This window comes from Euwallacea similis, chromosome 26 (genome assembly GCF_039881205.1).
Source record: "Euwallacea similis isolate ESF13 chromosome 26, ESF131.1, whole genome shotgun sequence".
Lineage (NCBI taxonomy): Eukaryota > Metazoa > Arthropoda > Insecta > Coleoptera > Curculionidae > Euwallacea > Euwallacea similis.
In genome coordinates this window covers 240,957-253,753 of record NC_089634.1, presented here as the reverse complement: position 1 = coordinate 253,753, position 12,797 = coordinate 240,957, and the positions used below count along the sequence as shown (strand labels likewise).

The following is a 12,797-nucleotide window of genomic DNA, read 5'->3' as shown; positions in this document are numbered from 1 at the left end:
GAAGTCTTTCAAAACCTCGAATACTAATTTAAATAAATTATTTTAATGTTTATTTAATAAGTTTCAGGTATTACTGGCAACTTTTCTAAGTTCCAACTGTTTCCAGGACTCTCAGGACGATATGCGAGCTTGCTTCACGTTTGCAGTTGTGAATAGATTTAAATTCAAGCTTCTTGATATCGAATTTTTAACTTAATGGATGTTTCCCGGTTTTCCAAGCCCCTTCCTGAGAATATGGAAAAATTTATGAACTTTCCATAGAATTATTAAAGTAGGAAATTTACTGACTTCTTTGGTTTTCTTGGCGTAAAAGAATCGTTTATCAGATTTTCAGAATTTTAAAAAACTTGTCCTTAAAATTTTTAAATATTACACTCATCACGAATATTTCTAAATATTTTCAAACTATTTAAATATTTTAAAATTTGCTGGAAACTTCTGAATATGAAATAATTTTAAAAAATAACAGTTGATCCGAATTTCTTACATTTGGTAATTTTATGAAGCTATGCTTAATATCATTTTTACCAGTAAACTTTTTTTCAATATGAGCTCATGGAGAAAATTATAAAAAATCTGTAAAAAGGCTTTCCTGTAGGTACCTACTTCGTTTCCAAGTCATGACCATAAGTGTAAATTTATGGCAACTGTATACTTTTCCTAAAATATAAATAATTTGTTATTAGATGTTTGTAACTTTAATTCTAGATTATGTGGCAATGGCACTTGACGCGTCTCCAGGGATACCCCTTATTCCATAACATTCACTGCTAGATGGTGACTCTGTCTATTCCTCTCATTGCTTTTACAACAACTTTTCTATGTTTGAAAAAAGTGAACTAAAGCCATAAACTACCCATAAAGCTGCACTTTTCAGCTCAAAATTCCTTCACGTCGTTTTGGAATCGCACTGCCACACAACCAGGTTTCTATTAGCACTAAAAGCATAATTTTGTACGAATTTTCTATGAACATTGGAACGTGAAATATACTCCACAAATATCATTTCCACCGAGACTAATGAGGTCGCATTGTTTATGGCACAATAACCCGGTTTTTCAGGGCGTTCGATTGAAAATTCCATCGGGCCACGTATTGCAGGGGCGATTTCAATACCCTCCCCTCACATAATCGAGTTGCCAGCACTGATTTGTTGTTTTTGTTCAACATGACTTCATTTATCTCAAATGAGATGTCACTCAAAACTTCCAAGGCAGTTCCTGCAACTCCAATTACCGATTTGTTTTTAGCCTGCACTTGTCACTGCACCACACTTGCACTTAAAATTTAATCCCCCGCAAAGTTGCGAGCGTAATCCCTTAAATCTCCGTTAATTAAATAGCGAAAACTTCGTCCCATTTCCTTAACAAACGTCTGAGGCTTAATATATTTACAAAATGCGAGGCTTCGCGATCCACGTGACGGAAGCCCGCTTTATAAAAATGATATATCGACCATGTTGAACATGATTGGGCCGATCCATCAGGATTGTACGGTTTGATGTAGCCTGAATGCTTGGGATAAGTGCTGGGGGAATATTGAGCAAGGGACATCTGAGAGATATTGCCCCCCGGGGGTTTGACAAATACCCTGGAAAGAAGGGAAAACGCAAAGGGAAAGGATGCTTCATTTACTAATTTACACCGAGAAAAAAATAGTCGTAAAAATTCCGGATGCTTATAAATTAACGAACTAAATAATCCTTCATCTTTGTCTAAAATCCCTGAAACGCCTCGAAAAATATTTGCAGTCCTGGCAACACAAAAGTAATTATTCTGCAGTTCTAAGGAGGAAAAAGTTCCTAATGAGATTCTCCGGAATTCACTTAAATTAGTTACATTCAGTAATGCAGCTCTCGAAGAAAGAATTTTGTTTCTACTTTTTAAGGCGAACGAAAAATGTGCTTAAAGCCAGAGAAGGCAACTATTAATTTTCTGGAGCTCGTTCCAATTCTGAAGTCAAAACAAATTTATTACAAAACTCCCATCCTTGATCGATTCATATTGCAAAGTTAGCAATGTTAATTAACATCAACATTTTTAGCATGGCATCTCTAATTGGACCAATTTGCCCGAGGCCCAACCTATTTATATCCAACCGAATGATAAATAAACTATTTATGCAAGCATGTAAATATATTTCCAAATTATTCAGGGAAAACGGATAATTATTTTCAAGCCTTCATGCCCACAATATTTCCGGCTTTTTTATCCACGTCCCCATTGATTCGGTCAGATTTTGGTTGATTTGGCTCTCGATAATTTAGGCCCTAATTGGTGCAATAAACGGCAATTTGCAGGCCCCACCATGTCACCATAATTCTATAAGCTTATGTTGTGTGTGCGTATGGATAAACCTTTGTGATCGATTTTAATTGCAATGTGCGTTCATTCCCAAACCTAAATTTTAATTATGTTCCACAAATTAGTTGTCTCAATAATGCGTCAGTTATACGTCAAGACTTTTTGCCTCAAATATACAGAGAGCAAAATCTGATTAGGGCGTTCCCGAAACTGGCACAAGCGCCAGATTCAGCTCTTAACTGGAGAACTTTGAATTGCTTTCCGTTCGTTTTTGTGAGACGTCTTTACGACGCTCATATATGGCTTTTGTACTTCTTCGGTAATAGGGGCACAGTCGTTAAGGAAATCGTTAGCAAAGGTATTTACGGATTTTCGGAGCAACGCTGAGGATTCGCTATTAGAAGAACACACTAACATTTCGCAATGGGGCCGCTTACAGCGCACTGGACAGGGGATATTCTGGCTAGAAAACTTATCTCCTTTGCTGCTGCGCAGATTTTCAGACAATTTTTTGTAGTACCCACTCTAAACAAACACTTATATCCAATTTCAACAATCTCCCTGGCCTGTTGAAGATGCGAACGCTTTGCACCTATAAATTTCAAATATTGCAGGAATTCAAGCAAACCAGCTGCTTTATGGGCCGCTTTCAACTCTAGCAGGAACGTCTAGAGGACGTGTTAATAGATTTTTATTACAAAGAATGTCGCAGAAGCGACACTACGTTTCCCCGCAAAATTGATGGACCCGTTTTTTTAACATATTGTCTTTTTGCTGTTCGCGAAAGAATTGTGCGGTAAATGCCTGCCGGATAATTTATTACCAAGCCCGGACATCCACAAGGGAAAAATGGCTTTTGTTGTGTCGTTTATTAGTAATCCTACTGGTTCCGAATACTTTTTTGTTGATACGCGTCTGTAACGAGCCGAACATGTTTTCGACAGCTAGCAAATCTATAAATGATGAATAACCAATATTCAATTTTCCTGATGTATCAATCAGTCCAGGTTTTTGAAAAAAGAGGCTCGGCCCGGTTACATCTGTGGCAGATAAGGAAAAAGTGTGTCGGGATATTGCGTCGGTTTTTACTGACGACCTCCATTAGTTAAATCGTTCAATTTTTACTTTTCGCATGTGTCAGCATTCTGAGCGACACTTTTTGCCTTCGCAATCCGAAATTTCAGTTTTTCCTGAGCAGTACGCCTTACCGATTTAACTCAGCCATGCGACGCAATACAATCGTTGTGAGAAGTCGCTGCAGCGCTGCTGTTCCCCTGAATGCGCCCATTATTTTCAATATACAGATTCAACTAACTATAATGAATTTTATTCACAGCCACTGCCCTAAGAGGAATACTAATAGTCTTGCATGTATCTTATAAAGCTCGCTTCCTTCATTTCTCTACATAAAGCAACATTCAATTTTTCATTTCCTGAAAAGCCTTAGCGCTACCTTAAACCTTTTAAGCTAAACTTAAACATGAAAAACCTCCCCTAAAACAGAAACCAGCAGCATCGGCTCAATCCGTACCGAAAAATCTCTCCCGTAACTTCTGATTTAAGATTTCCCTGCCCAGAATCGGATTAACTTAAGCCGCATTTACGGAAGTATTTTGGCCGCCTCGTCAATGTACGTCCCCGAAATTCCCCAAAGGATTTCAAGTCTTTTTAATAGCCCTCATGTAATATAAACCACGTTTAAATTGCCTCTTTGCGAGTCCCAAATAATTTTCTGCAATTAGCATCCGAAGACGTCGGCGATATTTGTGAATGCGCCGGAACAACAGCGAAGGATTTATTTAATCCTGGAAAGTCCTAAATCACAATTTACCGTAAAGTCTCGGACTGTTATTTAGATGGATCCGAGTTGGAGCCGGGAGTTTATGGAGACGTGCCTGCTTATGTCTGGATATTCCGTTGCATTGTTCCAGGATTACTATAAACTAGCGAAAAAAGCGAGCAAAAACCATGGAGAAACGCAAAGCAAACACACATCTCTCGTCTCGGTAAAGTTGCTCCCCGACTGGCAGAATCTTAATTTGCATTCCTACGTCGCAATAAAATTTGATTTAAACAGCCTTTGAGGTTTAAATAACGTCTCTGAATTTGTACACGCGACTGCAGGAATTAGATATTGCATCAAGCAGCCCTTGCCGAGCATTCAAATGGAGGGAAAACGATGTGGAACTTTAATGTAAGGAATCACTGATTTAACGCTAACGCGAAATTTTTAATGTTATTTTTATCCTCGGAAAAGAGGAAATGGGGAAAGGAAGATAGTAATTCTTATCTATAGAGGATCTGCCGATACCGCCCAATAAAAAGCGTCAAGTAAAGCTTGACAAAATGGCGAACACGATTGACGGTGCAGAAAAAAGAGTTCAAACTTGGTGACTCAGTATCTCCCATCACTTCACCCTTTAATAACTCGCTCCATAGTGTGTTTTACTTAATTTCAAGACTTCAAATTAGATTGTCTTCCTCTTCTTTGCCGGTTTTAATATTAGTTCTTTTGCTCGCTGCCTCGACATAATGTTTGCTCACATCACCTCCCTGAAGACATACTCGAAAAATACCTCCTCCCTGCTTTACTTTAATAATTCCGAGACAATTTAAACGGTCACTTTTTCCACGCCGTGTCACCGATGACAAAGCGAGCTCACCGCAAACACCGAGCCACTTTATCATCGCCGACGCTCATATACCTGAGAAATATTGTGGCAATTTTTTGCGCGTCCTTAATCTGGATTTACCACGTAAAAATGGTTAATTATTTCGGCTCGTTTAAAATATCGCACTCGGCGAAATATCGTCCGGCATTACTCAAGTTGTAATTCCTAACAATAAAACTAACGATAAACGTTTTGTATAACAAATTAATAATCGCGCACAAGCAGCAGGAACTGCTCTTGCTGTCGGAGATTACGGGGCATTGTTCGAGTTTTCAAAGGCCAGGGCCCGGGATAAGCAGATTCATAAAGTGACAGTAAATTTAGCTGTAAACTGTCGATTACGAAGTTGGAGGTTTCTGGGAGGAAGCAGCTTTATTGGTATACTTCCGTGTGAAGCATTCCTGTTTTACGACAGGGAGAACAGTTCCATTGAGTGTCCGTAGAAGGAAACTGTCAGAGAAGCACTTTTCTCCTTCTATTTCTGAGGAGAGATAAATCGTACAAAATGACTGGAAATAAATATTAAATAAGACAGTGTGAGTTTTCTTTCATCTTGGCACCGTTCAAGCAATGATTTACCGCGCAATGCCTCTCGAAATTTTTCTGACAATAGATTTTTCATCGAGCGACGCACTGACACAATATGCAAACACCTACCTGTAAAATCTCTGCTTGGATTTCTTTCGACCGGCATCGTCCGATAGAACATAACTTGAGCGGTGTCAATATGTTTGAGAACTATTTATTAAAGCAAAAAATAGTGAAAGAGACAGGGTCGACATCCAGAAGGGCCTAACGCCAGTTTGAAATTTTCCGAAATAGGTACGGCTCAATATCCACCATTTTGTCCTGAATTATATTTATGGATGCCCTAAACATTAACTAAATGTTGAACATTACGCAAGCCTTGTTATCGCGTTCTCAGCCTCCACCTCCAAATTGCTTTGAATCAATCTGAGATCTTCTATGGTTTATTAGAGGGCACGTATTAATATATTCCCTTGCCGTGACGTGTTAATTTGCAAGGCGAAGTTTAGATTGCCTACACCTGTTTAGGCTGTTGGCAAACTTCGGAATAAATTTAAATAATTCCTGCTGGGGCGCGGAAAACAGGAAACATCCCCCTCGAAATCAATGACGAACTACATTTATCATAAGTAAGTAAGAGAGCTCGCCGGGCTGATTCCCAAATAAAGGCAAGAAAACGTTCCGGATAATTGATGAACAAAGATTTCGCAGATTTCGTGCTCGGGCCCGTTCTTTTTTCCTTACCCCTAAGATAATAAATGTTCCCTTCCTCCGCAAAAATTTTGATTGTGCTTTAATCAAACGCCCTCTGCATTTGCCATTCTTTTAGCGATTTGTCGGAGACTCGGTTTAAAATGCACGTCGACGAATCGAAATCGTTAATCTCGAAGCAGGACTTCCCTATACAGATTGTTAAATGAGTTTGTATTCCATCTTGGACTTGGTCCAACTTGCATTACCGCTGATCGATTCTTGGAAATTTATCGAGGTTTTACTGCGATATGTATGGCGAACTCGCATGCGACTTTATAGTGCTCTCTAATAAATTTGTTAAGATAAGATCTCTAGTTTGGCAGTTAAAAATGAAAACTTACCTTGTGCGGGAGAAAATATGTTCAAATACAAACAGTCTTCGCTCTGATTCCTCAACAGCGGCAGCAGCCTCTTAAGATACTCTAGGCGCCCTTTGGGCATCTTCTCCAAGGCCGCCGTTTCGTTCGATATATTGGGCAGTCTTTGCGGACAGGCAGGGCCCATTTTGTCGGACACCCGCACTCCTTCCCAAGGGGATGGAGTTCTGGTAGGGCTGAAGCGGTTGGATTGGACGGGGGGTGTAGCATAGGGCACTCCAAGAAACACCTGACACAGATCATAACTTTAGCCCTTTATTGTTAAACATGAAATATATTTCTCTTTGTCCCAACGTCAGATCTAAAGGGAATTAGCTTTAATTAAAGGGTTGCCTTGGGCGACCAATTTATTTCCTTTTTGATTAGTGATCACCATCCAGGGAGCGAAGATTTACGTGCGTTATATGAGAATTAAACTTTTACCTCGATCGGCTTGAGATAGCGATGCTGATCCATGGGGACGAGCAGCCCTTGCAGCCTTCCATATTTGGTCTGCACGATCCTGCTACTGATTTTGGCGCCCTTGATGAAACTGTAGTCCGCTACAGCCTCGGCCAGTAGACCGAGAAAGATGAAGAGAACTGTCGGCAAGCCGCTGCTCTTCACGCCCATGATTCTCAAGTAGGAAACATGGCTCGTAGGATCGAATTTAAATTCCGTGATGCTTGCGCGATAACGACGGAAGTTTTAATGAAAATCTTTCAATCCGGATGAAAAATTCCGCCCCGTAAAGTTTCAGGAATTAATTATTTCCTGAACGTACTTATACCGCGGAACTCGGTCGAAAGTAATCTGTTGGTCCAGGCTGGTGGTGGCTGGCGTCTGCGAAGCTCCATTCATACTCGGGGCCGACATCTTGGACTCGGCTGCTCCTTTATCCTGGAACAAAGCCGATCATTAATCCCCTTGTTGACAAATAAATGGGGCGAGTTTCGATTAGGATTCAAATTCGATTCTCTGCAATTCAGCGGAAGTTAATTGGCTAATATCACTTTGCTGGTGGATTAGTTTTGAGGCCTTTTCAGTGTCATTTCGGAAATTTGTTACGGAGCTTTTCTCCAGCAGGAAAAGGAAATCTGTTTTAAAACTTTCAAACAAAATTAATTCCTTAACCGAGACAATTTTAATCAATTAAATTATTGTTACAGGCCTTTCCTGGGCGTGAAATGAAGCGATGTTAACTTTTGAGACATTTCTTGTGCGACTTTGAAAATGCAAAGCAGTGGAAGATTGGGAATAGTGAAAGAAAATTTTGTTGTGAAACTCTCGACTTGCATCGCTCTATATAAAAACAATAGTTCAATTTTTTAAGATAACTCGTGGCCGTCATATGCTTATAGAGAGAAGCAGTCTAAATAGTTTACTACCATTTAGTAAGAATGAAATACACCTGATATAGACCGGCTAAAAATTCCATTCATTTAAATTGTGTCACAAATTTGATGCTCCATAATTTTTTCATGTATGGGACATTTCCATTAAAGCTTTTTGCAGATTACAGGCATATTCCCGAAGTAAGCGCCGGAAACGGGGGGAATAACTTCTCCTGTAGTAAACGAGTATGTCCAGCGAGCCATTAATATAGAGAAAGAAAGAAAGCGTTTTCCTTTAAGTTAAGGTAACCCTGTGGAGTTATACCACAGTCTGAATTCTGCAATAACCGCTCCTAACTGTACAGGCGTATTCTAATCTTAAATAAAACCCAACCCCTTTTCACTCTATATATTAGCAAGCATTTTTGAGGTACCCTGTGTGTAATTAAAAAAAAATCTTTTCCTTAGGCACTGTATAGGATACATCATCACCTTTCCCTGAAATTGAAGAATCAATGATAAACCTTTCCGTAAATCGTCCGATAAAGTACGACCGAACTTCATGAAATTCAAACGAGGCTCTAACATATTCACCCTTCCGCTGATTAGCATTAGACTTGAACTGTTTACAAAAGTTGAATGGTCTGTTTTGATAAAATTTGTGGCGATGGGATTTGCATGCATTTCAGCCGGTGATTTGCATGTAAAGGTCTATAATTCGTGTCGAGGAATTTGTAGCCGACATCGGCTTTAGACTTGGCTGAATTATTAATTTATCTCAGGTGGACCTATGGCTAAAAGGGATGTGCCCAATAACAACTGCACTATGGGAAAGATCGAGAGAATTCAGCTTTGTGCGAAAGTTAATTCAGGTTAGATCGAAATGTTACAGTTGAAAGTTCTCTCCCTTTTCTCTCTCTTCAGGGTCAAATACGTCACTATACTATATTTCTCTCTCCTACTATTTGCCCTGCGATATTGTTCTAATAAAACTAGTTAGAAGCGATTTGATCTGAACTGAAAAGTAAGCACAATCAACCCGTTTCAAAGAAATTCCTAAGTCTTCCAGATTTTTCCTATAATTATTCCGTACATGCCACACATCATCATTTTGAAATCTTGGTTAAACATTCAAATCAACGCATTCCGACTAGCGAAACGAAATGCGTGCTGCTAATTTTGCTCAAACTCAAATTTCTACGAATGATATTCCCGCTGCTATTGTTTTACTTAGTCAAACACATTAAATTCATTATCATTTCCACAAATATTTACCACACATTTCACAATATATTTCATTTCGTTTCGATCAGTGTATGCACAAAGAATTTTCTCCTAGTTCCATCAAGATGACTTCCACGACCTTAGTTTTACTGCTGATGGTAAGTCTTTCATAACGACCGTAAATTACCCAATAAACTCAATGGATTATTGTAGTGTCTGGGGGCCAGTCACTCAGTGCACCTCACCAAAGAAATCGTCTTCACCACTGTACCTCAATCGCCTCAAGCCTCCCAGTTCTCAAATATCATCAGTCACTTGCTGCAACCCTCAGAAGCCATTGTGAGCAACTTGGTAAATGTCTTGAGCAGCACCATTGATCCTAAGGTCCCAGATATCTTAGACGCAGTCAACTCAGGATTAGGTCATAAGCTTTTGATTATTGCGGATGATGCGGTGCAATTAGATGCAGTAGAATTAGAAGCAGCTCTGTTTAAAGGAGCTCAAGATGTATCTCGAGCTTTATTCCCTAACGATTACATCAAACAAATGGCAACTTATGCCGTGATGCATAACAAAGCTCTTGAGATCGGTATACAACTTCAGAACACCATTGCTGCAAACAAAATACCAGTGAGGCAATTTGAGGAAATTTTGGAAAGGCGGCATTTTGTAATGAAAAGAGACATCCATAAGAGAGATATAATTACTGATTTTATTAATGAGATACTTAAAAATATGCAGACTGCACTTTGCAACACTGTCCTTACGGAAGTCAAAACTTTTATCAATTCAACCTTAACAAATTGGATCATAGGACTTCAAAGCATTGAAGTTGAATCCACAGGAGATTCTATATCCACCATTTTATCCGCAACAGTAGAAGTAGGAATTTTCTTTATAGAGCAAGGTCTGAACTGCAGCAATAAGTGGCTTGAAAACGATGCTAATACCATTTGCACATCATTGCTGAACTCTTCAATTGTTATCCCTTCAGACACTGCAGTCAGGAAAAGACGAGACGTTAATGAGACTCGTACTTCAGTTCTGCAAAGAGATATCATTACTACTTTGTTTGGAGGTGTATGGGGCATCCTTTGGGGGCTATTATCCACTGTGGCCAATCCTATCCTTAAAATGGCAGTTAGTGGGTGTTTGACTTTATTAGAGAGTATTCTCTATAGCATTATTGATTCAACCTTCTCTCCATTACTTTGATTATTTAGTTAATTCTCTTGTAAATACTTTTGCCTTTTGTGTTATAAATTGAAACTTAAGGTGCTATAATAAAGAATTTTGAGAAAAAATCACGTGATATTGTCCTAAACTATATAAACATAACAATAAGGTTCGTAATAAAGCACAATAGGTGTCCTTGATGATGACCTACAGAACTGTGGCGGCAGTAAAAGTTAAAATTTCACTACTCAAACAATAATAAGAAAATAGGATTAATGTTATTTTGAAAGTGATCTCTTGAACAAACAGCAGTTAAGGTATTTACCAAGAATGTTTCCGAAACCCTGCGCAACAGGCTGTGATTGTCGTCTATAAGATATGGCTTGTAGCCAGAAATTTGAATACGTAGATTTGTGTTGGCAGGTATATTACAGTCCCAGACGTAATGGAATCTACAAGAAAAAGATCTCGCATTTTATTATAGTTTACATGAATATCCTCAATTAGCGAAACAGCCAATTTAAAGTGAACTGGACGTTAGATTTATCAAATCACTAAGATTTCATTTTCGTTAGATGCATCTATCAGTTTCCGAGCTAATTGAGGAAATATGTGAGAAATTTAATGAATTTAAACAAAATGACAGTTACTACTTTACATAAAATTTCAACCGGTAATTAGAATTACGTTGTAGAAAATAAGATAGTTTTTCAACAGATCATTTAAGTGACATTCACTACGTTGTCAAGAAACCTTCGTCTCTTTCTCGACAGAATGGTGGAGAACAATATCTCTGACAAACTCGATATAATTATGTCTCTATAAAATTATTCTAGGGACGTATGGCTATGTTAAAGTTTCCTTAAAATAAACCAAATTTAAGTTAACATTTTCAAGTTATTTTACATACAGCATTGCCCAGTTAGTAAGAAATGTAAAAACCAAGAAAGCTATGCAGTTTTGCCACATTAATTAGAAACGACAGGAAATAGTTTGCTTTTTTGCTTCGTAGAATGTTGAAATCACTACGCAAAGCATTAAGATTGAGGGCCGAGCCAAAGGCAAGCAAAACTTTATTGAACGATAAACCTTAAGTACCTGAAAGCTCGTCAGTTCAAGCGCAACTTTTGCATACTTGCTCACTGAGTAACTGCCATTCTTTCCTTCTTTTATTATGCGCATTAACCCGATAAACCCATTTTACGATTAATAAAATAGTTTAAGCCCCATTCGTCTTTGCGCTTTAAATAAATATTTTATCGAACCTCCCTAAAGAGAAATTAAAACGTATTGCCTGGGTGTTTTCGTTTCCGGTCCTTAAATCACATTTTCACGTAGCCGGAGCTAATTCGATTGTGGCCCGTATTCTGCTCCAGGCACGACTTAATATCATCCTAAGGAAGAAAAATATACACCATTAATTTTGATCTGTCGTCTGTATGGTATTTTTCCACGTTGAATGAGCTTTTGTACGGTTCGGTATTGTCGGAAGGAACCGGTGTTTACTTTGACAGCGTTATAAATTGATTTTCCTTGACGACATTTCTAGATTAATTAAGCAGGGAAGTTTTTATTTTTTTCTGGCACTAGAAGCGCAAACGTTCACTACCAATTTCCCTTGCAAATGCGCTGGAACGAATGGGAAATTAAAAATGAATAGCCAGTGAGCCAGAAAAAAACCCTACAATATGCACCTGTTTTATTGTAAGTACACACTGAACGAATTTGGCGCTTAATTTAATTTTAGACACGCGAGAGAGGCGAAAAAGGAAAGGTGATACATAATATATGTATCACACAATGTTTGGTTGTGCAAACAATGAGGCTACAGCGCTGTAAAACGATTACTGAAAGAGACATTTCCAATAAAACTTCCAATTTAAGTGATTTTTTAAATATTGAACTTGCCAATATTTTTCATCTCTTTCCTTGGGAACAACTTTAAAGCTCGATTACTTTGAGAAACTGGACTAGGCGCTGCTAAAAGTTTTCTCATTAAGACATTGAAAACTTGGCAAGTGCACCGTTATTTCACCAACAAACTCTCTTGAGTGGATGGAAGAAATTGAGAAAAATAAATAATTGTCATCAAATTTCGCTATCCCAATTTATATCATTTTTGGAGGAAAAATATCAAAGCTTCCAGGCCTGCTTCACAGACATCAGAACCCTCTGGACAAAATGCAAATATTTAGAAAATTACAATATCAAAGAAACCCAGGAGACTGAGATAATTCCTAATTAATCCAATTCTTTGCATAACTTAGGATCGACCTAAAAAGCGTAAGACGTAATTACGACAAGGCGAGTTTAATTAGCACCGAAAACGATCTCAATTTTGATTAGTATTATAGAGTCCTAAATGCATAGGGGGGAATTTATAAGCGGTTCTTTTGAGATCGCGCATAATAAGGAAGAGACGCGATAAAAAATACCCCCCCCCCCCCCCCT

The 12,797-nt window shown here is 38.5% G+C and overlaps 2 protein-coding genes across 2 annotated transcripts in view; one reads left to right on the top strand and one right to left on the bottom strand.

Moving 5' to 3' along the window:
* Positions 1–12,797, bottom strand: part of LOC136416994 (neuroligin-4, X-linked-like) — an 80,862-nt gene that overhangs the window by 27,931 nt on the left and 40,134 nt on the right. The window contains exons 2-3 of the mRNA XM_066402461.1: positions 7,057–7,512; positions 6,598–6,862 (exon numbers count right to left, since the gene is read on the bottom strand). Of these exons, the coding sequence (XP_066258558.1) occupies positions 6,598–6,862; positions 7,057–7,245 (454 nt within the window). The 5' untranslated portion in view covers positions 7,246–7,512. The remainder of the gene's footprint in view (positions 1–6,597; positions 6,863–7,056; positions 7,513–12,797) is intronic.
* LOC136417028 (uncharacterized) lies at positions 9,176–10,483 on the top strand. The gene is made up of 2 exons (XM_066402516.1): positions 9,176–9,328; positions 9,384–10,483. Exons 1-2 carry the CDS (start codon positions 9,263–9,265, stop codon positions 10,383–10,385), a joined length of 1,068 nt encoding a protein of 355 aa, XP_066258613.1. The 5' UTR covers positions 9,176–9,262; the 3' UTR covers positions 10,386–10,483.